This window comes from Calidris pugnax, unplaced genomic scaffold (genome assembly GCF_001431845.1).
Source record: "Calidris pugnax isolate Ruff unplaced genomic scaffold, ASM143184v1 scaffold215, whole genome shotgun sequence".
In the NCBI taxonomy this organism is placed as follows: domain Eukaryota; kingdom Metazoa; phylum Chordata; class Aves; order Charadriiformes; family Scolopacidae; genus Calidris; species Calidris pugnax.
Window position 1 is genome coordinate 263,803 of NW_015090997.1, and position 25,038 is coordinate 288,840.

General features: G+C 54.0%; 1 protein-coding gene across 4 annotated transcripts; it reads left to right on the top strand.

Moving 5' to 3' along the window:
• The first annotated feature begins 1,287 nt into the window (after positions 1-1,287).
• Positions 1,288-25,038, top strand: SLC41A1 (solute carrier family 41 (magnesium transporter), member 1). Of its 4 annotated transcripts, none has more exons than XM_014955460.1 (11): positions 1,288-1,845; positions 2,982-4,203; positions 10,147-10,254; positions 17,606-17,677; positions 17,991-18,135; positions 18,232-18,378; positions 19,460-19,607; positions 20,245-20,324; positions 21,223-21,357; positions 22,384-22,532; positions 24,265-25,038. In XM_014955460.1, exons 2-11 carry the CDS (start codon positions 3,826-3,828, stop codon positions 24,448-24,450), a joined length of 1,548 nt encoding a protein of 515 aa, XP_014810946.1. In that variant the 5' UTR covers positions 1,288-1,845; positions 2,982-3,825; the 3' UTR covers positions 24,451-25,038. The 4 variants fall into 4 exon arrangements, with proteins under 4 accessions (XP_014810946.1, XP_014810945.1, XP_014810949.1 ...); XM_014955459.1 differs by lacking the exon at positions 1,288-1,845 and adding an exon at positions 2,283-2,361; XM_014955463.1 differs by lacking the exons at positions 1,288-1,845; positions 10,147-10,254 and adding exons at positions 2,283-2,361; positions 12,668-12,775.

The following is a 25,038-nucleotide window of genomic DNA, read 5'->3' on the forward strand; positions in this document are numbered from 1 at the left end:
TGCTGCCCTGCAACTGGAAACCCGTTTCCTGCCCTTTCATCCTCTGCCTTTCTGATCTCTGCGCGGCAGTGTCGCTGGTGGGGGTTTTATCTATTTCTGTTTTCTTGTCTCGGGCGGCTTTTGTCTCCGCGCTTCCACTTCCTGAGCCTGCAGCTGGTGGGGCTGGTAATCAACAAGGTCACGTTTTGGTGCGCGTTGTTTTTAGGAAGGTGGGGGAAGATAGGGATTTTCCAAGCCAGGAAGGAAAGATGAAGGCGGAAAGAGAGCCCTACAGAGCAGGTTTGTTTGGACAAAGGAAAAGGGAGGCCAAGGTTGGAGTGGAGGCAGGATTTGGAACTCCAGTTCCAGCCTGAGTGTGGGACTGCGCTACGGCTTTCATTAAGACATCGTCTCTGTGTGTCTCGAGTTTTCCCTGATGTCCCTTTGCTGGTGTCACAGCAGTAGCTCCTGAGAATTAGTGAGATGACTGCAGATGCTTGTCACCCCTTGAAATAGGGGGTTCCAGCAGAGTGTGTGGCAGCAGTTGGGTACTTCACACCGGTGACTGTCCCACGGTGAAAGCAGCACTCTGCTCACCTGCTCTGGAAATTCAGCCTTCTTAAAAGAGACATATTTGCAAAAGTTTTTTGGGCCTGAGGAAGTTAGAAGACTTAAGTGGGTTTATCCAAGTGATCTTGCTACTTCATATAATTACATATCCTGCTCTGCTTCAAGTGCGTTGGTCACCCTTTTTGTGGAATCATGGAATTGTCAGAGCTGGAAGGGAGCTCTAGAGATCATCTCGTCCAACTCCCTGCCAAAGCAGGGCTGCCCAGAGCACATCACTCAGGAGCATCCAGGCGGGGCTTGAAGATCTCCAGAGAAGGGGACTCCACACCCTCCCTGGGCAGCCTCTGCCAGGGCTCTGCCACCCTCACCCCAAAGAAGTTCTTCCTCAGATTGGAGTGGAGCTTCCCGTGGTCCAGCTTGTGCCCGTTGCCCCTCGTCCTCTCACTGGGAACCACTGAGAAGAGTCTGGCTCCATCCTCCTTCAACCTTCTCTTCTCCAGGCTGAAGAGCCCCAGCTCTCTCAGCCTTTCCTCATCAGGGAGATGCTCCAATCCCTCCATCATCTCTGTTGCCCTACGCTGGACTCTCTCCAGTAGTTCCCTGTCTCTCTTGAACTGGGGAGCCCAGAACTGGATGCAGTATCCCAGTTGTGGCCTCCCCAGTGCAGAGCAGAGGGGGACAATGACCTCCCTCCACCTCCTGGCCACACTCTGCCCTATGGCAGCCCAGGATCCCATTGGCCTCTTGGCCACAAGGCCACGTTGCTGGCTCCTGGAGAGCTTATTATCCACCAGGACCCCCAGATCCTTCTCCTTAGAAGTGCTTTCCAGCAGGTCCACTCCCCACCTATATTGATTTACGTCCAAAGCAACAGGAAAGCAAGCTGGATTTTGAGAAGAGCGGTAAGAAATGCAGTAGCCCAGCTCATGCTTTGAAGGTGTCTGGGTCACAATGGATTTCTGGCTGCTGTTGACCGTGGCTGCCTTCATTTCCGTTATTTTAAGAAGTGATGTCACCAGCTGTGGTCACAGCGTGTCCGTGGGGGAGTGTGGTTCCTGACACGCTTCACCCGTCCCACCCTCTCCGAGGCAGGGAGCTGGGGATCACGTCATCCCTCCAGGCAATGACTGGCTGTTGACTGTTTCCTGGGAGGAAAGGAGAGGAAAGGCAGGAAGGAAAAACAACAACTGGTCAAAAGTTCCACTCTTGCATAAAAAAAAAAAAGGAAGTAAAAGGAAAAGATGAATCAGAAGAGCTGCTTTCATTCAAGAACGAAGGGTTCTACAGAGCAACGAGGTAGGAGTTACAGCTTTTTATGTGTGTGTTTGCTGTGATGTTAATAATTGTGATGAAATTCCCTGTTTTCTTTGCGAAGTGACACCAGCGCGGCCCCCGAGCCCGGCAGAGAGGGCTGACAGCCAGCGCCTGCCGCCGGCACCGCCTTGGTGCTGCCGGGCCTCGGTGCGGGGATGCGGGACAGCGCGCCAAAGCTGTGCTTAATTAATTAATGATTTACAGCCTTTTAATGCCCGTCCCCGGCTCACGCTCCTTTTTAAGCTGAGCCGGCTCCATGTGGGCTCGGCCGCACGTGACCGCCTCAGGCCACGCCCCCCGCGCCGCCAAGGGGGCGTGGTCACCCGCCGGCTGCGTGGGCAGCGCGCTGGTGGGGAGGGGCGGGGCCAGGCCGTGACGCCACGAGCGGTCGGCCAATGGTTGGGCTGCGCGGCGCGGCGGGGCAGGGCCACCATTGGCGGGCGGTGATGTCAGGGCGGCGCGGGGCAGCCCGCGGAGCCGAGCGGAGGCAGCGCGGCGGTGAGATGCGCGGCGGGGCCGGGAGGACCGGGAGCGGGGAGCGGGGACCGGGTCGAGACCGGGGTTGGGGTCCCAGCGCGACCAACGGAGGGCCTGCGGCGGCACCGTGCCGCTCGCTCGCTCCGACGGCCGGGGAGGCTCCGTTCCGCTCGGGGCAGCGCTTCTCCCGCGGCCGCTGTCCCCGCCGGCGGGGCTGGGCCGGGCCTCGGCCGCTCCGGAGGTGGTGGCGGTGGGTTTGCCGGGCTCTGCGGTACCCGGAGAAGGGGGGGAGCCCCGCGTTCCCTCCGCCGGCCTCCTCCGGCCGCCGCGGTTGTGCCCGGTGGCTCCGTGCGGGGCTTTGGCCTCCGGGCGGGGTGCCCGTGTCCTGCGGCACCCTCCTGGGTGCTCGCTTTTTGGGGCAGAGAGCTGCTCCTTTCCCCCCCCCCCCAAAATCCCCTGACACGGTCCCCCCCGAAGCGTGGGGAAGGGTTGTGAAAGGCTTAAGGTGCCAAGAGGACAGCACAGCTCATGGCTGTGCCCTTGGTGTATTTTAAAGAGGAAAATTTCGTTGAATGAATGAGCCATTATGCTGGCTGCCGCGAGACCCGACAGAATATCTGTTTTCCTTCCATATATTTCAGGCGAAAGAGGAGTTCTCGGGGAGTGACGTTAAGTCTGAGGCTGCCCAAATGCCAGCTCCCACCCTGCAGCCTGCTCAGCTCCGTACGTAACCTTAGCTGGGAACTTGCTGTTGCTTTAAATAAGAACCTCGTGCTGTAAGGTGAGAAATTCTCCTGGAAGAGGAGGACGACACTGACACTCGGAGCTTGCTGGTGTTGCTGGCCATTTTGTCAGGGAGTTGGAACACAGCAAAAAGCCCACAGGAGCCTCCAGATTCAAATTCTGCCAAGGGACAGTGCCACTGGAGAAAGTGACAAAGCCCTGGTAGTAAGAAGAGCTTTTCAGGATTGTATCATCTCTAAAAGCCAGTCCTTCTCGTATCTACTCTCTGCTTCCTCATCTTTAAGCTTCTGTGTTATTTTGAGGTCTTCATCTGCGTTTCTCCCTGCATTGTGTGCCCCATCGCTGCAGTCGTGCTGCTGGAAGGAGACCTGGAGAAAGGTGCACTGAACTGTCACACATCAAAGAAGAAAAAAACTTGGATCCTGTCTTGGTGGCTGCGGAACCGCACAGCGTCGGGGAGGAGGAGGAGGAGGACTAGAGTGAATTTGGTGTCGTTCCCAGTTCCTGCAGTGTTTCCCTGCTCCCTCAGTGGTTGGTGTCCTCCGTTCCTGGACTTTGCTTGATGGGGATCTCTGCTGCAGGAGCAGTCTCTGCGCTCCAAGGCAGGCGAGCAGGGGTAGGAGAGGTCGGCTCTAGATGCCGGAAAGGCCATTTGTATAAGCTCCTGGCAGAAGATCTCTTCTGGAACAGCTGCTGGCTGTAGGCCCACCAAGCCAAGGGTCAGGATAGCCTCTCTGCAGCATGTCTTCCAAGCCAGAGCAGAAGGAGAGCCACCAGGCCAATGGGGCTGTGCTGCCCATTGTGCCCATGGACTGTCTCACCAGTCCGGACCGGGGGCAGCTGGTGGAGCCCTCAGATTTCCTGGGACCTGATGGTGACGGGGTAGAAGTGGTGGTGCTGGAGTCCCGTGCCAATGCTAAAGGGGTGCGAGAAGAAGATGCCCTGCTGGAAAATGGCAGCCAGAGCAATGAAAGTGATGACACCAGCACGGACCGAGGTCCTGAGCCAGCCTCGCCCCTCAAGGAGACCTCCTTCTCCATCGGACTGCAGGTCCTCTTTCCGTTCCTCCTGGCAGGCTTTGGGACAGTTGCTGCTGGAATGGTGCTGGACATCGTGCAGGTAGGACTGATGCTTCCCTGGCGTGGCACTGGGCTGGGTATCCTGTCTCTGTAGACCATGGCTTGACCCTAAGCCAGCAGGGACTGGAATGTCAAGGCTTGTTCAGCAGATAGCACCACTGAGGGGAGGAGACCTTGTGTGCCACTTGGGGTAGGGAAAGACAAGAGGAGGCCTCAGTAATGTCTGGAGGGGAGGGGAGGAGAAGCTATGGGCATCTTTGCTCCACCTTGGAGGAGGAGGTTGGAGCTGGCACATGGGCAGCCACAGCCACCGTGGCACTGGGCTGGGTATCCTGTCTCTGTAGACCATGGCTTGACCCTAAGGGACTGGAATGCCAAGGCTTGTTCAGCAGATAGCACCACTGAGGGGAGGAGACCTTGTGTGCCACTTGGGGTAGGGAAAGACAAGAGGAGGCCTCAGTAATGTCTGGAGGGGAGGGGAGGAGAAGCTATGGGCATCTTTGCTCCACCTTGGAGGAGGAGGTTGGAGCTGGCACGTGGGCAGCCACAGCCACGTGCCTGGGAACGGAGACCACTCTGCATTATGGCTTGAAATAAACACTCCCCTGAGCTCATCCCAGCTCCAGTCACTGGTTCCACAGGTCCCGTGTCCCTTTCCCATCTGGGATGTTTGCTGCACCGTTCCAGCACGCCAGGCTCGTGCCAGGCAGGTTAATGATTCGCCTGTGGCAGTGTGTGCGGGACAGGGTGGCTTGCTCTGAAGGTCAAAGGCTCTGAGCGGTCCTTAGGCTGCCTTCTCACACTCTGGAAGTGGTCAGGGACTAACAGGATGGAGGTGATCCTTAGGGAAGGCCAGGGGTGACAGGGCTAACAGGATGGAGGTGATCCTTAGGGAAGGCCAGCCAGAGAGCTGGCAGTTCCTCTGGATGCTAACTGATGTGTTGCCAGATGTGGTATCTCGTTAGGTCTCCTGTGATGGGTGACACTGAGAACCTGACAGCCATGCAGATTGCTGGGTTTTTATGTGGGAAACATGACTTCACAGACCTGTGCTGGTCTCGAGCAAAGGTTTTCCAAGAGTTAGTGTCTCTGGCAGTGGATCAGCTGCTGAACCCCTTCTCCTGTGCTCCCATAGACGGGCTGCGCAGATTTATCTCGATGCCCAGCCCAAAACAGTGACTGAGGCACAAAAATCAATCATCCCTGCAGCGTAGGGCTGTGAAACTATTTGGATGGAGGAGGCAGCCATTTTGGAGCTGTGGTCAACCAAAAATGCTCTGCTTGAAGCTCCTCTGTTTGCTTAAGTGGGGTAAACAAGCCGTCACGGTGTTGGCATAGAAAGCCAGGAATGTCGGTGGGTTGTCTGTAGTGCTGGCAGTTCCCATCATCTCCACCCACGCTGTGTACCAGCAGGGTAAGTCAGGCTTTTTTGTGTCTGTGGGTGGTCGAGCAGACACTTCTCTTGCCCTGATGGCTATTTCCCTGGGTGCCTTTGCGCGCCGGTCATCCTTACGGTTCCTCTTGATGCAACCTGTTGAGAGAGCTGTGAAGTGACTCAAAACAGGAAAGGCTGGCTGTGCTAAATTAAGCCAGGAGAGATTTACCGGAATGATTTTCTTAAAAAGAAAGACATTTTTTTAAGAATGCTTCCCTTTGTAAGGTCCCTGTAAACTCCTGCGTGGCTCTTCTGGCAATTTCCCAGAGCCAGGGATTTGAACCCAACCTAAAGCAGAAGGAGGAGCAGGGCAGGGGTGGGACACTGCGGCACAGTGCTGTGTTCTCCTGCCTTATTTTTTTTTTTACAGCCATTAAAAATAAAGCTTAGTAATTCCTCAGTCCCACAGCAGCTCAGCATGTGGCTACGCAGCTTGTCCTGCCAACTCCTCTAACTCCCTGTAGCCTTGGGATTAAATGAGGCGTCTAAATGCCATGGGGTGGAAAAGGGGGATGGGAAGCCTGTGGTCACAGCTTTCTTGCCTGCAGGGTCTGGGGAGCTGATCTTGAGGACTGGCTTCTTGGAGAGACTCATCCCTTGGATGAAAGGAGGGAGGCACGTGGAGTGGGTGGCTGAGGCACTGGGACGGACTGGAGTCCCATTGCTTTGGGTGCAGCCGTGGTTTGTGATAGATGGAGGGCTCCATACACTCAATTTCCTCGGGTTTGGATAAACAGACTAATCAGCCAGCTGTAATTGGTCTCCCCGCTGTGAAAACAAGCAGCCCTGGCGTTTGGCCACACTGTCCCATTAATGTGTCCCTGTGAATTTGCATCTCAGGAGGAGAATTTGCCTCTGCTCCCTTTGGGATCGGAGAGACCTTTGGGCCAGGTGACATGTGAACGTTCCAGCTGCTTTTGTGTGTACAGTAGAGAGCTGTTGGCACACACCCCTCTCCCAGCAGAGCTCTGATTGTTGTTTTCCACGCTTGTCTGCTCCCTGGAGGTTCTTTGGATGGGATGGACAGTATTTCATAGGGAGGAGGGAGTCTGCTCCTTTCCCCTTCTTGACCCCCTCTGGTGTTAGCATCCCTCTGGGGTGGCTCTTACTGAGGCCAGGGGGGCTCCCAGCCCTGGAGCTGGAGCTCTGCTGTTAAGGCCGCTTATTCCTTGGCATTTTGGAGTCGTGGCTCCAACCTGCAGCACGTCCCTCCCCTCTGAGCCCTCATGAGTCACCACCCAGCTATCACCCGAGCGGAACCACGCTGTTACTCATGACTCCTCTGAGCCTTAACTTTGCAACCCGGTGACTAAAAATGACAGGGGCTGAGAGGCAGCTGTTACCCAGGAAATATCTGCTGTCTGCAGGTGCAAAGCAGCGAGCCTGGAGGAAACTGCAAAACACCACCTGGGCTTTGATGTTTCTTCCAGAACCTTTGGCAGGACAGGGTCCCATCTCACCCCTCCAGTGAGAGGTGATTTGTGTTCACAGCGACCACAGGCTTAGTAGAAAATGAAGCTGAAATAAGTTAAAACCTGGATTGCTTATAGTCTCTCTGCTCCCCATCCCCAGAGGGCAAGGAGGAGGTGCTGGAGATGAATTCCCTCGCCCTGTAATTCTCTGCTGAAAGGCAGCTGGGAGCCCACTTGTTCCCAGTGTGACTGGATGCTCTGGGAGGATCCAGATGCTGTGTTAGCATCCCTCCTCGCCCCCAAAACCAGCTTGTTTTTGAGCTTCTCGGAGGGGCTGTTGCAGGGGGAAAAGGGATTTTAACAGCTCAGTGTCCTGAATTTAAATTCATATTTTCTATTCTCTTTCTTTTTTGTCTTCTCCAACCAGATGGGCTCTGGTCCTCCCCTTGTAGCCCCATCGTGGGCACGCATCTCCACGGGGAGCGTTCCTCTCTGCAGGAGCCAGGGAGGCCTTGGAGAAGCACTAAATGCCCGTACACCAGTGTTGTATAACATCTTATATTAAGAAAGTTGGCGGGAGCCCACGGGTCCTGCTCTTTGCAGCCGGCGAGCTGCTGATGTCTGCAGAAATCTCCTTGTTTTCCTTCCCCGAAGATGCCTTTTATTCCTTTCTCCAGGAACACCCCTGTCCTGCTCAGGGACCTGCTTTCTCAGGCTCCAGTTACAGCAGCTTTTGGCACCGATTTGCAGCGCAGCCTCCTTTAAAGGTTAATTTCTGAAGCCAGGGCTGGGACGAGGTGAGGGAGGGCTGTGAACTTGCACGAGTTGTTGCCTGATCCTGCCCCTGTGATCTCTGGAGGCAGAAAGAGCCAGGAAAGTTTGGCGCAGCGCTTCCAGCGATGACGATGTTCCTCTCATTAAGTGATTCTGGTGACACCCAGCTCGTCCTGCTGGGAAGCTGGAGCACGTTGCTGATGGAATTCTAGATATTGCTCAGGGAAGTTTCTGAAGCAAAGGATTCAACAAGCAGCAAAATAATCTTAATCTTAGAATGGTTTGGGTTGGAAGGGACCTTAAAGCCTATCCATTGCCACCCCCTGCCCTGGGCAGGGACATCTCCCACCAAACCAGGTTGCCCCAAGCCCCATCCAGCCTGGCCTTGAACCCCTCCAGGGATGGGGCAGCTTCTCTGGTCAACCTGTTCCAGGCTCTCACCACCCTCACAGCAAAGAATTTCCTCCTAATATTTCATCTAAATCTACCCTCTTCCAGTTTGAACCCATTACCCCTCATCCTGTCGCTATGAGCCCTTGTAAAAAGTCCCTCCCCAGCTTTCCTGGAGGCCCCCTTCAGATATAAGCCAGCTATAAGGTCTCCCCAAAATGCCTGCCTAAAAATAGGCTGAGGAGAGCTGAGCTCGCCTGTTCCTAGACGTGACCTTAACGAAGCCCAGGCTGATGTGCCTCTGTGTGGGATGAAGTATTTCAGACTGATTCTGCCTCGGTGGGAAGGTCTCCCATGTCAGGTTAGGTGGGTGTGGGGTGGCTGGAGCCGGGGCTGCAGGGACCACAGTGGTTTCCTTGGGTGTTGCCCATCAGAGTGGCTGGAAAGGGCTGTTTGTTGCATCTGGAGAGTCTGGGACCTGAGTGTCCTCAGGAGCCTTGTCCTCGAGCAGAGAGAGGGCTGTGGCTGTGCCTGAAATAGCTGAGCAGCTTTCAGCCCTGCGCCTGGGAGCTGGAGAGCATGGTCAGCATGTCTTACCGACCTGGCAGAAATGCTAGGGAGATTTTTATTGACTGGAAAACTGTTTGGTTTTTTTTCCCCTTTGAGGAAAAACGGTGTTGGTTCATCCATCTCAAGCATTTACCTGCCTCCTGCAACCACAGTTCTCTCTCAAATGGGTTTTCGAGTGAGTGCAGCTGGAGTGAGAGTGTTGCAAAGGACCTGGAAGGGAACTGGGATGTGTTGGCTGGGTGGTAAAGGCGAGCAGCATAAAGGGTGGAAAAATAAACAAAAATACCCGAAGTCCTTCCCTGCAGGAAGGTATTAGTCATGCAGGTAGAGTGACTTGTATTCTCTGTAAGGTGTTGGCCAATAGTGCTCCTTGTCTGGTGAGCCTGAGGGTCTGACACCTCCGTGGAGAGCACCGCAAGAGATGGAGCCTATTGCAGGTAATGTTTTTAGGAAGAAAACTGTGAATTCCACAGCTTTTTAAGTGTTTAAGTAACACTTTTAAGTGTTCAGCCACTGAGGGTGTGATTCCAGCCGTGTCCCGTAAGGGCTGGGGCAGCCAGGCAGCAGGAGTTATTTTGGACACGGGGCCTGGTGGCAAAAACAGTCATGAAAATAAAGGATTGGGCAGTGAGGGCTGTGGAGCTTGCGGGGTAACGTTTTTTAAATGCTGTTGTGAGGTTTTGGGGGGTGTTTTTGTGTTTTCATGGAAGTCAGCTGCTCTCCTCTAAGGCTGCTCACCCTGCAATTACTCTTTGGTTTTTTTCCTAAATAATTGTGTCTGCCTTTTCTCCCTCATGCCCAAGAGAGCTCTGACCGTAGAGCCAGAAGAGTTAGAAAATTCTTGTGTAATGGAGGTGCCAGCTGAGGGAGGGCACCCAGCACCTTGTGAGGTAGGGGGGACAGAGACCACGGTGGGTGGCTTTTTGGAGCTGGCAGGATCAGGAAGCAGCAATGCCTTGCTCCAGAAGGTATTTGTAAGGCATACATGGTAGGGAATGGCTCTCAGCTGAGACTGACCCGACCTCAGTATTCGATTCTGCCAAAAACTGTAAGTATTGGGCAAAACCTCTTCATCTTTCCCTATTTTGGCCCCCGCATGCGTAAACTTTTTGTCAGTGGTTAATCTTTGGGGGATTTTTTTTTTGTAACTGAAAGTTGCAGGCTGAGATCCGGTTCTTAAGCTCAGTGGGAACATGTGGTCACTACTACAGGAATGTCAAAACCAGTAAAATCACTGCAAAAACACAGCGTGGCACCAGGAGGGGAACTGGTCGGTCTGCTCAGGGCCACATGGCACGAAGGAGGATGAGTAAGTGACGCTGGGTCCAAAGCAAAGGTTTCTAACAGCCAGGATTTTATTTTTAATGGTCTTTTTTGGTTTTGTTTTGTTTCCATTTCGCAGCACTGGGATGTCTTCAAATACGTGACGGAGGTATTTATCTTAGTGCCCGCGTTACTGGGCCTGAAGGGGAACCTAGAGATGACTCTGGCGTCTCGCCTGTCGACGGCTGTGAGTATCCAGGGAGTCGAGGGATGGAGCGGGATACCTGGGATGGGAAGGGGGGAGAAGGCACATATTTGTGGCTGGGCACACGGAGGTATTTATCTTAGTGCCCGCACTACTGGGCCTGAAGGGGAACCTAGAGATGACTCTGGCGTCTCGCCTGTCGACGGCTGTGAGTATCCAGGGAGTCGAGGGATGGAGCGGGATACCTGGGATGGGAAGGGGGGAGAAGGCACACGTTTGTGGCTGGGCACACAAAAATCTCTGCAGTCAGCACCCACGGAAAGCAGAGCCTGGATTTTAGCAGGCTGGGGAGGTGTCTTCATCCCACTGGGTTGATGAGATTTGAAGGTTTAATAGTCCTTCAGCTTTGCTGACAGTTTGCTGCCTTGTGGTGGCTGCTGGTGGGCCTGGGGGCACGGTGTGTGAGCTGGCTGTGGCAGTGTAATGTCTGGAGTGCTTGGATCCCATTCTCTTCACGAGGAAGCTGGGTGCAGGCGTGCCATCAGGCTAAAACAAGCCAGGTTCAGGAGGTCTAGAGATGACAGAGCCTGGAGAGGACTGTCCAGCAAAGGCTGGAGCAGAGGGGACCTTGCAGTGAGAGCTGGGAGGTGGATTGACAGCCTCTCCAAGCTGATGGAGAGCACAACTGGGCATTTCTCTCCCTAGAATTCACTCCAATTCCTGTGAAACAGTGAGTTCCCTGTGAGAGACGGGGGCAGGCTCTGTTGGCTCCTCTGAAGGCTGCGTTAGTCCAGCTGTAAATGAATTGCTTTGTGTTTAAACCATTCTGTAACTCAGCAGTCTGTCTCTGGAGCTGAGCGGTGCTGGAGAGAGACTGAGATCCTCTCCTAACGGGGACAATAATGCTCCTTCCTTCTGCAAAGCATCTTCTGCTTGAGCAGGACAGCGAGTGACTGCCTGGTGCTTCTGTGGTGGGAGAACGTGTGGCTTTGAGTCTTACATCTTCTCTTGTTCTTCCACCTTGAGCCATGGGGTGATGCCAGCTCTGACTCTTTGCTCCTCAGTAGGTGCTTCTTCACCTCTGAGGCCCAAGGTTTCTGGTGCATTCCTGGGTGGCTTTGAGCTGCTCATCCAGCCTTTGTCACCAGCAGCCCCTCCTGTCCCTTGAGCAGTAGCTCCTTATATGTACCCTATGGAAAGCTGCTCTCATCCAGTGGACCCAGTAGCACATGAGCATCATTTTCGGTAGAGTCTAGGGTTCTGTAGAGGTACCTGTAGAGATTCCTGGAGAGTGGGGAGGCAAGCTGGAGGGGAGCAGATTTAGACTGGAGATGAGGAGAGGGTTCTTCACTGTGAGGGTGGTGGAGCACTGGAACAGGTTGCCCAGGGAGGTGGTTGAGGCCCCTTCCCTGGAGATATCCAAGGAGAGGCTCGACGAGGCCCTGGGCAACCTGGTCTAGTTGGGGGTGTCCCTGCTGACTGCGGGGGGGTCGGACTAGATGACCTTTGGAGGTCCCTTCTGGCCTGGGCAATTCTATGATTCTATGATTCTATGAAACAGCATTTCCCTGGACTAGCCCTTGGCTTGGCCTCTGCCCCTCAGCCCCTGCTGATGGTGGGTACCACCTCCTCCTCGGATCCAGCCCTCGATGGTGGTTCTCTGATGGAGCAGGGCACTGAGCTGCCTGGAGGGTGGCCATGTCAGCCATACTTGGCAAAACCCAGGCTGTGGTGGCTTCCCTTTGGTGCTGGTCTCCTCTCCCTGGGCACTGCTGGGGAGGACAAAGCTGCTGGGAGGCTTCGTGCAGCCCCTGGCCCAGCTGTGCCCCAGTGCTGGGGCTGGCAGGGACAGAGGCCGAGCGCCGTGGCTCATGAACCAGGCTGAGCTTTGTTTGCCCCTTCGTTCTGGGAAACAAATCCCTTTGTTTTATTCACTCTCTATTGTTGGGATCATGTCAGGGTCCTTGCTGTCCCAGACACAGGCTGTTCTCCCTCCTGGCCTTGGCCAGCTTGCACTTTCTGAGCATGGGCTTATCGGGGTGAGTGCCTGGCTCTCCTGGGACAAAGGCAGCCCGGCATTTCTCCGTCCCCTTCCCTGATGGGGCTGGCATGGAGCAGCGTTGGGGCAGGCTTGGCAGGGAAACGAGACTGTGCAGAAAGTCCCAGGAATGCAAAACTTTCCCTTATCTGCTCCAGTGGCTGCAGCAGGGTCACGAAACTGGCACAGAGAGCACCCGTCCAGCTTGCCCGTGCCCAGCGGCCGCTGCCCTCGCACCAGTTTGGTCTCCTGATGCTTCCTCCTGTCCCCAAGCTGGTGACTGTGGGGTGGCATTAGCCTCGTGGGCCCAAATCCAGGCTTTGTCCTCTGCTTTCCTTTGCCCTGGAAGGAGAGAAAAATCTGCTGCCTCTACACGCATCCCCTCGCCGTGCACTTTTGGTTTTGTTTTGTTTCCAGCACTGGGATGTCTTCAAATACGTGACGGAGGTATTTATCTTAGTGCCCGCACTACTGGGCCTGAAGGGGAACCTAGAGATGACTCTGGCGTCTCGCCTGTCGACGGCTGTGAGTATCCAGGGAGTCGAGGGATGGAGCGGGATACCTGGGATGGGAAGGGGGGAGAAGGCACATATTTGTGGCTGGGCACACAAAAATCTCTGCAGTCAGCACCCACGGAAAGCAGAGCCTGGATTTTAGCAGGCTGGGGAGGTGTCTTCATCCCACTGGGTTGATGAGATGTGAAGGTTTAATAGTCCTTCAGCTTTGCTGACAGTTTGCTGCCTTGTGGTGGCTGCTGGTGGGCCTGGGGGCATGGTGTGTGAGCTGGCTGTGGCAGTGTAATGTCTGGAGTGCTTGGATCCTGTTCTCTTCACGAGGAAGCTGGGTGCAGGTGTGCCATCACAGAATCACAGAATCTTCTAGGTTGGAAGGGACCTTAAAGATCATCTTGTCCAACCATCAACCTAACTGACAAAAATAGACACCCGCACAACAAACAAGGAGCATCATCACTAAACCATCCCTCCCAGCACTACATCAACCCGTCTTTTGAACACCTCCAGGGATGGGGCCTCAACCACCTCCCTGGGCAGCCCCAGCTTTGCTGACAGTTTGCTGCCTTGTGGTGGCTGCTGGTGGGCCTGGGGGCACGGTGTGTGAGCTGGCTGTGGCAGTGTAATGTCTGGAGTGCTTGGATCCCATTCTCTTCACGAGGAAGCTGGGTGCAGGCGTGCCATCAGGCTAAAACAAGCCAGGTTCAGGAGGTCTAGAGATGACAGAGCCTGGAGAGGACTGTCCAGCAAAGGCTGGAGCAGAGGGGACCTTGCAGTGAGAGCTGGGAGGTGGATTGACAGCCTCTCCAAGCTGATGGAGAGCACAACTGGGCATTTCTCTCCCTAGAATTCACTCCAATTCCTGTGAAACAGTGAGTTCCCTGTGAGAGACGGGGGCAGGCTCTGTTGGCTCCTCTGAAGGCTGCGTTAGTCCAGCTGTAAATGAATTGCTTTGTGTTTAAACCATTCTGTAACTCAGCAGTCTGTCTCTGTAGCTGAGCAGTGCTGGAGAGAGACTGAGATCCTCTCCTAACGGGGACAATAATGCTCCTTCCTTCTGCAAAGCATCTTCTGCTTGAGCAGGACAGCGAGTGACTGCCTGGTGCTTCTGTGTTTAAAACAAGCCAGGTTCAGGAGGGCTAGAGATGAGAGAGCCTGGAGAGGACTGTCCAGCAAAGGCTGGAGCAGAGGGGACCTTGCAGTGAGAGCTGGGAGGTGGATTGACAGCCTCTCCAAGCTGATGGAGAGCACAACTGGGCATTTCTCTCCCTAGAATTCACTCCAATTCCTGTGAAACAGTGAGTTCCCTGTGAGAGACGGGGGCAGGCTCTGTTGGCTCCTCTGAAGGCTGCGTTAGTCCAGCTGTAAATGAATTGCTTTGTGTTTAAACCATTCTGTAACTCAGCAGTCTGTCTCTGTAGCTGAGCAGTGCTGGAGAGAGACTGAGATCCTCTCCTAACGGGGACAATAATGCTCCTTCCTTCTGCAAAGCATCTTCTGCTTGAGCAGGACAGCGAGTGACTGCCTGGTGCTTCTGTGTTTCCGTGGTGGGACAACATGTGGCTTTGAGTCTTACATCTTCTCTTGTTCTTCCACCTTGAGCCATGGGGTGATGCCAGCTCTGACTCTTTGCTCCTCAGTAGGTGCTTCTTCACCTCTGAGGCCCAAGGTTTCTGGTGCATTCCTGGGTGGCTTTGAGCTGCTCATCCAGCCTTTGTCACCAGCAGCCCCTCCTGTCCCTTGAGCAGTAGCTCCTTATATGTACCCTATGGAAAGCTGCTCTCATCCAGTGGACCCAGTAGCACATGAGCATTGTTTTTGGTAGAGTCTAGGGTTCTGTAGAGGTTCCTGTAGAGATTCCTGGAGAGCAGGGAGGCAAGCTGGAGGGGAACAGATTTAGATTGGAGATTAGGAGAGGGTTCTTCACTGTGAGGGTGGTGGAGCACTGGAACAGGTTGCCCAGGGAGGGGGTTGAGGCCCCATCCCTGGAGATATTCAAGGAGAGGCTCGACGAGGCCCTGGGCAACCTGGTCTAGTTGGGGGTGTCCCTGCTGACTGCGGGGGGGTCGGACTAGATGGCCTTTGGAGGTCCCTTCCGGCCTGGGCAATTCTATGATTCTATGATTCTATGAAACAGCATTTCCCTGGACTAGCCCTTGGCTTGGCCTCTGCCCCTCAGCCCCTGCTGATGGTGGGTACCACCTCCTCCTCGGATCCAGCCCTCGATGGTGGTTCTCTGATGGAGCAGGGCACTGAGCTGCCTGGAGGGTGGCCATGTCAGCCATACTTGGCAAAACCCAGGCTGTGGTGGCTTCCCTTTGGTGCTGGTCTCCTCTCCCTGGGCACTGCTGGGGAGGACAAAGCTGCTGGGAGGCTTCGTGCAGCCCCTGGCCCAGCTGTGCCCCAGTGCTGGGGCTGGCAGGGACAGAGGCCGAGCGCCGTGGCTCATGAACCAGGCTGAGCTTTGTTTGCCCCTTCGTTCTGGGAAACAAATCCCTTTGTTTTATTCACTCTCTATTGTTGGGATCATGTCAGGGTCCTTGCTGTCCCAGACACAGGCTGTTCTCCCTCCTGGCCTTGGCCAGCTTGCACTTTCTGAGCATGGGCTTATCGGGGTGAGTGCCTGGCTCTCCTGGGACAAAGGCAGCCCGGCATTTCTCCGTCCCCTTCCCTGATGGGGCTGGCATGGAGCAGCGTTGGGGCAGGCTTGGCAGGGAAACGAGACTGTGCAGAAAGTCCCAGGAATGCAAAACTTTCCCTTATCTGCTCCAGTGGCTGCAGCAGGGTCACGAAACTGGCACAGAGAGCACCCGTCCAGCTTGCCCGTGCCCAGCGGCCGCTGCCCTCGCACCAGTTTGGTCTCCTGATGCTTCCTCCTGTCCCCAAGCTGGTGACTGTGGGGTGGCATTAGCCTCGTGGGCCCAAATCCAGGCTTTGTCCTCTGCTTTCCTTTGCCCTGGAAGGAGAGAAAAATCTGCTGCCTCTACACGCATCCCCTCGCCGTGCACTCTGCCTCCTTGTATCTGTGCCTGGTGGGACAGGGCCATCTCTTGGGCTTTTCTGGTTTTTTTCCCCCCCTTGCCCCATTCTTCCCCTGGCGTGGGGGATCCACGTGTGGAGGGAGCTCCCCTCTGACCAGGGCATCACGGTGTGGGTCCCGTGCCCTCCCCGCAGGAAAGCAGCTTGCAGTAGTTTCTCAGACCTGTGGGTTTCTAATTAGTGCTGCATTAAGGCACCTCTGAAATTCCTTTCACAATTAAGAAGCAAAACTCTCCCATTAGTTAAAGGATTAAAATCCTGTTGCCAGTGACTACAGCTAGGTTATGTTAATCCCAACCTAATTGCCATGTGGCTGGAATTTTAAGGTCAGGCTTCATATGGAGCTCAAATTCCTGTGCTGGATGTGCTGAGTGTTCCTCCAGTCAACTTTTTGTTAGTTTTTCCCCCGTTCCTTCCTCCTCTCCGCTAAACTGAGCAGAATAATTCACTCCAGAGGTGGGTGCATCTCAGTGCTGGGTGAAAAGAGCTGGCAGTTCCCTCAAATGCATGCAGTAAGGAGAGCAGAAGGATTAGCTGATCACTGATTTCTTGGGGCTTTTTTTTGTGGAGACCAGTAAGGAAACCCAAGAGGAAGAAATTTCTGCTGTGTTGTTGTGCAGACATTGGGACTTTGATGCTGTCAGCCAGTAACTCCAACGTGCATTTATCACTTGAGGTTGTTTGAGCCTCTCCCTCATTTCCTTTCTATGTCCATCAGCTTCTAATAATACAGGACTGGATAATAAGATTATACCTGCTTACCTGTTCTTCCAACTCTCCTTATAAAGACCTAGGGAAGAGCAGAACCCTTCTGCTCTGTGGCAACCAGCAACCTGCAGTGATTCTGCTGGGTTGTTCTGGATCGGACGCCAGGGGAATTAAAGCAACTTTCCATCTCTTCTGGTTAGTCTGATTAGCATCTCTCGCAGCGGTGCCAGATGACCCCTGTGCCATGGCTGCTTCCCGTTACTCAGTAGGTCTCCACGTGGCATTACCCTTGTTTACTCAGCTTTTAACTGAAGCAGTCGTTCTCGCTGCCAGCTCCCTCTGCCCACGTGGTGCTGCACCGGCCTGGGTCCCTGTCGGAGCTGGGGCACACAGTTGACCCCGGGGAGAATTCTGGATCGGACGCCGGGGGAATTAAAGCAACTTTCCATCTTTTCTGGTTAGTCTGATTAGCATCTCTCACAGTGGTGCCAGATGACCCCTGTGCCACGGCTGCTTCCCGTTACTCAGTAGGTCTCCACGTGGCATTACCCTTGTTTACTCAGCTTTTAACTGAAGCAGTCGTTCTCGCTGCCAGCTCCCTCTGCCCACGTGGTGCTGCACCGGCCTGGGTCCCTGTCGGAGCTGGGGCACACAGTTAACCTTGGGGGGAGGTTGGTGTACCCCCAATTCCCCTCCTGCCTGACTTTAGGGGCAGCACGACCCAGCTGGGCACGAGCCAGGCTTGGCTTGGTTGCCAGCAGAGTGAATTCAGTGAGTAAATAAGCTGCAGTGCGTGACTCTGCACGGGGACAAAGTATATCTTGGTGCTTTTGCAAGATTTTCGTCAGGCGTCCCGTTGACGTCGATTCCCCTTTACCCTCCCTTCCAAACCCCCTCTGCAGTGGGTCAAACACACACACGTGGGCACACACACACCTTTTCCACTGAATTGCTCTCCCCTAAGAGCTAAAGGACTTGAGGTCTTTCTTCTCTCCTGCTCCTGGCACAGGCTGGCATAGCTGGGAGGCAAGAATTTGACTGTTAGCAAATGGAAGATGCTGTCAGTCTTTAATGACGTTGCAATGTCCTCTTGCAGGCTAATATTGGCCAAATGGATACACCCAAAGAGCTCTGGAGGATGATAACGGGGAACATGGCTCTGATACAGGTAAGGAAAAGGAGAAGAAAGTGGAAATATTGGTAGTTGATGCAAGCCCAGCTGTGACACGTGTCGGTAGGTTTAAATGCGTGGGATTTGCTATTGACTGTCATTATTGCATGTCTAATGAGGAGGCAAATGGCACCTTTTTGTCCCACAGTCATCTTACCGTAGGGGTTTGCCCTGTAGATTACACTTGATACTTCCCTGCTGGATGCAGATCCACCTGGAATGGTACCCAGGGTGGTGTTTCCCTCCTCCCTCACCCTGGGAGCATTTTGCTCTCCGGTCCTCTTGCTGACTGTCTAGTTTTCATTTTCAGGTTCAGGCTACTGTGGTTGGCTTCCTGGCCTCGATCGCAGCCGTGATATTCGGATGGATCCCAGACGGGCACTTCAGCATTGACCATGCTGTCCTGCTCTGTGCCAGCAGCGTGGCCACTGCTTTCATTGCTTCCCTTGTTCTGGGTGAGAGACAGACCCTGCACACCCTACAGGCACCTCTTCCTCAGATGCTAGGCTCCCCTTGGCCTCATCCTGTTTTCTCCTTCTTTTTGGCTCTAGGCATGATTATGATTGGGGTCATCATCGGATCCAGGAAGATGGGGATCAATCCCGATAACGTGGCCACGCCGATTGCTGCCAGCCTGGGGGATCTCATCACCCTGGCTCTGCTTTCAGGAATCAGCTGGGGCTTGTACAAAGAGCTGGGTGAGGAGCAACAAAAGGTCTTTGTCTCTCCCTGGTCCTTCCAACGTGCCCAGCATCTCCCTCGTGATGCACCCTCTTCCTTTACCCTTCCCGACCTTGGGGTATGTGGGATCCTGGCCTGGAAGCCACCTCAGTTAGTGAGACCTAGTCAGAACTGATAAAGGGAGGAGAAGAACCTTCTTGCTGCCTTCTAGCTGCAGACAGCCTTGGCAGTGACCTGCAAGCTTCCTTCTCACCAGGTAAAGTGGTAAGGGAGAGGTTGTCCCCTTCCAAGAGCCGGGGGCTTGACTGGCTAAAGCAGGGGGAAAAGGCAGCTTGGGATTTCATCTTTTGTCCTGTCAGCCCAGCTGGGAATCCTCCGTGCTGAGCTGCAGCTGTGGGTTCTAGGCTTCCTCCTCCCTCCTCTCCTTCCTTCCCCGGTGGCTGGGATGAGGGGATGTGACTCAGCCAGGTTCAGCCAGAGGTGAAGCAACACCGGGATGTCTTGCCCAGGAGCAGGAAGTGGGAATGAGCAGTTGAAATGGAAGATGCCTCACCCGGATCTGTCGATAACCCTTGATAAAAACCAGGAGAAGGAAATACTGTGTCCTGCAGAGCTGGGGCTGGCCTGCTCTAGTTTGCTGGAATCTCTGACTCCAGGGGTGACAGCAGCTTGATGAGCTCAGCTGAATTAGAATCATAGAATGGTCTAGGTTGGAAGAGACCCTTGGGATCATCGAGTCCAACCATCTCCCCTACTCTACAAAGTCCTCCCCTACACCATGTCCCTCAGCACTGCATCTAAACGGCCCTTAAACACAGCCAGGGATGGGGACTCCACCCCCTCCCTGGGCAGCCTGTTCCAATGCCCGACCACTCTTTCGGTGAAAAATTCTTTCCTAATGTTCAATCTAAACCCACCCTGTTGGAGCTTGAAGCCTCTCTCGCTCCGTCACTAATTACCTGTGAGAAGAGCCCAGCACCAACCTCTCTACAGTGTCCTTTCACGAAGTTGTAGAGAGTGATGAGGTCTCCCCTATTTAGCACCTCAGTGCAGCGGGACGTGTCCTTGATCTGGTGCCTCTGCTTATTTCCCCCTCAGAGAGCAAAGCCTACGTGAATCCTTTGGTCTGCGCCTTCTTCATAGCTCTGCTGCCCATCTGGGTCATCATTGCCAAGAAGAACGCGGCCACTCGGGAGGTGCTGTACTCTGGCTGGGAGCCCGTCATCATCGCAATGGCCATCAGCAGGTAGGAAGGCAGGGAAGAGTTCTTCTCCCCAAACACAGGCAGACACAGCACCCTTTTCCCCCAGCCCTTTCGTGGAAAGTTCAGCCTTTCTCCGCTCTTGGTAGATCCCAGACCAAGAGAGAACCAAATCTCTTCTGCTTCCACGGTCCAAACTGCCAGGAAACTGGGGGGTTTTAGACAAAGACACGGGGTTCTAGGTCCCGAGGCACAGGAGTGATCAAGCACCCAACTGCTGGAAATGCAAGGCCTCAGTGATGTCCCAGCTGCTGCACAGGGAGACCCTGGTGTGGCCACGGAGTAAACACAGATCCATGTAACAGTCTTCTGCACAAGAGCCCTCTCTGCCCTCTGATTTTTTGCTGCTTTTGATTATTGTGTTGCAGTAAACTGCACGCTAAGGGATTTAGTCTTTGATGGCTTTTGGCAGCAATGAGAAAAGTTCCTGCTAAAACTGGTCCTCTCTTATCAAATATCGAGGCTTAAAATCATGTGCAACAACCACAGCTGTAGGTGCATGTCAGTAGGTGTGTGTATCACCCTTGGGTGCACGCACTGCAGCAGGGAGAGCACCCAGTGCTCTGGGTGAGTGTTTCCTGATGAGCTTTCAGCACTGACCTCTCCAATCTTCCCTCTGCAGTGTCGGGGGGTTAATTTTGGACAGAACGGTCTCGGATCCAAACTTTGCTGGGATGGCTGTCTTCACACCAGTTATTAACGGTGAGTTCCTGTCCAACTCTGGTGGTGCAGCTCTTGGAGGCTCTTGGCAGACAGTGGAATTGTCCCGTGTGCTTTATTTCAGGCAGATTAAGGAGACTAATTCCCTCCTAAATGCCAGTGGTGCACAGCGGGTCAGACCCAAGCTCCACAGCAGCGTGGCTCCCTCTGGTGCCAGCCTGTGCCCAGAGGTGACTGGCCCTGGAGGCTGTTGCCTAAAATACATGTTTTCCAGGGACCAAACAAAAATTGTCTTCATTTCCTGATTCCTCCTGGCTGATAGAAGACCCTTATTTTCCAAAATATGTGCCTCGTGGCACCTGGTGACATAAAGATTTGGATTTGCGACTCAGAATCAGGAAATTTAATTGCTCCTGGTGTGAAGTTTTGGTATCCTTTGTGCCTAATGAACCAGGGAAACTCCTTTGTTTATTATGTTGGTTTGTGGGGTTTTTTTGCAATAAATGGAGTTAATTCTGAGCGTTGGTTTGTTGGGTTTTTTTTTGCAATAAATGGAGTTAATTCTGAGCCAGTGCATCTTGTGCTGGTGGGTTCCCTGGTGTCATTATGCCTCATGCACAAAACAGTAGCTTTAAACTTCCTGTGTCTGTTTTGGTGGCCGACTTGTCACTTTTTTTTTGTTTGTTTGTTTGTTTGATGTATTTCTTCCACTCAAAGCTGCAGTAAGAGAATTGCATCTGTTTTACTAAGTGACCTAAAGGGAAACTGTAGGACAGTGTGCTTTGTCTCAGCCCTTTACATCCTGCAAAAGTGGAATTCGGGGCAAAAATAGACTGTCCTACATTATTCCAGCACCTGGCAATTCCAGAGCTGCTAGCTGTCGAAAATAGCTCTTTAAAGTGTTTGAGATGTTGTCTCACTGCTCTCTCCTTCTCTGCAGGTGTGGGTGGCAACCTGGTGGCAGTGCAGGCCAGTCGCATCTCCACTTACCTGCACATGAGTGGGATGCCTGGAGACAGCCCCGAAACAGCCCCTCGCAAGTGCCCCAGCCCTTGCAGCACTTTCTTCAGCCCAGGTACCCACCTCAGGGGTTGGAATCTATTGATTTCTGGCAGCAGGAGCTGCAGCAGTTCCCTGGCTCAATTTGTGGCAGTCCCTGGAGCACTGTCACGGGAGGTGGTGGCTGAAGCCTGCTCAGAAGCAGCTCTGAGCTCAGGGCTGTGGTTGCTCCTCTGGCCTCTCCTGCCCTCTGGAGACCACCAGACCTTCAGCAAAGCTGCTCTGCAGCAGGACGTAGCCCTGCCAGATGAGGACACACCATGGTGCACAAGTCCCATGCCCTGATGACTGTCTAATTCTGTAAATCCTCCACCCTCTAAATTTTTTCCAGATGTCTCCAGGATACTGAAACCTGCCCTGAGGCTGCTGGAGCGTTGGGGCTCTGCTGGGCTTGTGGAGCTGCAGTTAGAGAAAGCTCCTCTCTTAGGGAGGCTTCCTTGCAGCTCTGGTATTTGTGGGGGTTGTGTGGGCACAGCCCAAACTTGCATTTCCAGCACAGAGTGCAGGCAGTTGCTCTCCATACTTCCTAGAGAGGCTCAATACCCTGCAGCCTGGGTAGGTTGTTGCTCTCCATACTTTCTAGAGAGGCTCAATACCCTGCAGCCTGGGTCCTGGCCTTCTGGGTCTAGGCTGGCCCTGAAGAGCAAGGAGGAGTGATGGGTCTCCAGTGTGGTGGTGATCTGTTAGAAAACCCATCACCAGACACAGAACAGACAGAGCTCTGAGGAAATTCGGTGCTCATGATAAAATCTTGAGGGCTCTGAGCCTCTGAGAGGTGGGACATGAGTCCTTTTGGCAGCTGAGGCATGAGAACAGCTCTTGCTCTGGGGACAGGATTAAGGTCTCCTACCGAGCTTGCTGCAAAGAGTCCTTGGGTGTCCTGGCAGTTGGGGCATCGTTCAGGGCACTGCAGGGTGGGGATGAGGGTCCAGTGTGTTGGTCCCTACTCGTGACTTGTCCACAGTTGTGCTGCCTTGTCCCCTGGAGCCCCAGGGAGGCTGCAGAGTTGCTGAGTGTTCAAGCCCATCTCGTTTCCCTGCAGATGTGAATTCCCGCTCTGCTCGTGTCCTCTTTCTTCTGGTGGTGCCCGGACACTTGGTGTTCCTGTACACCATCAGCTCCATGCAAGGTGGGCACACGACGCTCACCCTCATCTTCATCGTCTTCTACATGACGGCTGCGCTTCTCCAGGTGAGCTCTGCCCCCCCGGGGGCTGGAATGAGGGGACACTGCAGAGGGGACCTGTTCACCCAATTAAGTTGTAGATACAGCACTGAAGGCACAAGGATACACCCTACCCCTGGGTAAGAGATTTTTGTGCCGGGGAGAGGTGTGCCAAGCAGATTGTGTTTGTCAAATGAGCCGGGATCAAACCGAGTAACTCCTCCTTTGTTGATACCTGTGCACACAATTCTTCCTTCCTACCATTCTTGGCAAGTCTTGAATCTGTCTTTTGTCTCTTTTAAGTCCTTCTGACAGCAGAAGTGTTTACCTCTCGTGTGTTAACCTGGCGTATAATTCTAGCAATTTTAAAACTGTGGGTGAAGAAAACAGGATGTGGAATTCGCAGGGACCCCGTGCCTTGTGTGCCCTCTCCTGCCCTTTCCCTGCCTCCCCTGCAGGGCAGAGACCTGTGGTGAGGGGGCTCCTGGTCTCCTGGCAGGAGCTGTGTGAGCCCAGGGCGATGGCTGTTCCCAGGGAGGTGCCCAGAGCAGGGTATTTGTGCTCCAGAAATCCAGTGGCCCCTTGCAGGAGTCTGGTTGCCCACCTGGGAGAGCAGGAGGAGACGCTCCGGTTGGGGAGTTTCCTACTGAACCCAACTACATCCCCCCCTGTTCCACCCCTCTGCTCGTGGAAGCTGTGTCTGGTTTCGGTGTCTCCTAAAATCAACAGCCCCGGCCGGGGTGAGGAAATGAGTCAGAGCATCCATCAGAGGATGAGAGCAGAGCTGTCATCCCGGGGGATAAATTTAGGTTGTGGATCCTGCCGGGTGCTCGGGGGCTTCCGCCCGATGGTCTCTGCACAGCCCCCCCCCGAGCAGCCAGTGTAGGGCTTGAGAGCATCCACTGCAGATTTCTTCTGCCTTTAGATATTGAGAGGAGCCTCTCACTGAAGCAGATGAGGGAGAACCTCACACTCTGGCAGTTCCAGCTGCCGGGCAGTTGCTCTTTTATTTCTGGAAGCCGGATGCTGCTGTCCCTTCCTGAGCATCCTGCCTGATTCCGGGTCCCCTCTGTACCCCACATTCTTCAAGCTTGTTCCAGTTAAGAGCTGAAAACAGAAGCAAAATTTTGACTTTTTTGGTGCTTGGGTGCCCGTGTTCTCCCTTCTAAGCCTAAATCTGATGGTGCTGTGAAGCTGAAGAAGGACAGGGCAGAGGCTGTTAGGGTCACAGAGGGTTTGGATGCCCAGGGGCCCCCTGAAACTCGCCGAGTTCCTCTTTGTGCCATGGTTGTGGCTTTGGGGACGCAGCCTGGGTTAAACCAGGCTCCCAGTGGTTCCCAGTGAGAGGATCGAGGGGCAATGGGCACAAGTTGGAACAGAAGAGGTTCCACTCAAATATGAGGAGAAACTTCTTCACGGTGAGGGTGACAGAGCCCTGGAACAGGCTGCCCAGGGAGGGTGTGGAGTCCCCTTCCTTGGAGATTTTCAAGACCCGCCTGGATGCTCCTGAGTAACATGCTCTGACAAGCTCTAGGCAATCCTGCTTCAGCAGGGGAGTTGGACTAGATGATCTCTATGGTCCCTTCCAACTCTAAAATTCAGTGAAATTCAGTGAAACACCTGGGGTGGTTCTGAGCTCCCACCACTCTGTTCCTCGGGCTGAGGACGTGCCCTCCAGCCCCACTGATGCTCCATGAGGACTGGGACTGCAGGGGTCAGGATTTGTGGCTGATGTGGCTCTTTTCTTCCTGCCCCCCAGGTCCTCATTCTGCTGTACATCGCTGACTGGATGGTGCACTGGATGTGGGGCAGGGACCTCGACCCCGACAACTTCTCCATCCCATACTTGACAGCCCTGGGGGACCTGATTGGAACAGGTCTCCTCGCCCTCAGCTTTCATGTCCTCTGGCTCATCGGTGACCGGGACACTGATGTGGGGGACTAGCTCTCCCTGCTGCCCCCCCCTTCTCACAGCTCTCCTCCTCCTTTCATTCTCTTGTTGCTGTTTCTTTTCCTCCCCCCCCTTTGCTCTCCTTCGCTTCCTTCCCCCCACCCCGTCTCTCTTGAGACTTCATCTTTGATATACTGGATTCTCATTATTTTCAATGGGGATTTTATGTGGTTTATATTTCAAGCCAAGTTTGTACAGAAAATAAATCTAGTTTTAGGAAGGACAAAAAAAAAAAAAAAGTGTAACGAGACAATCACTAAGTGCAATTTCATGGTAGTTACGTCTGAACCAAGGTTACAGGGAAGACACTGCTCAGTGGGATCACACAGGGAGCCCCCCCTGTCCCAGTCACTAGAGGTGAAGGGCTGCTTTTTTTTCGCTTCATAAGCGTTTTTATTACTGGAGGGTGAGGTTCAGGTTTATTTCACTGAACAGGCACCTTCTAGCACAGTACAACCTCATGGATGAGGGCATGGGGTGTCTCCTGCTGTCTCTGCCCTGTTGTCCTCCTCCTCTCTCGTGTTCGCTCTCTGAATCCCCCTCCTGTTTCAGTATCCAAAGCACGAGGGTCTCTGGTAGAGG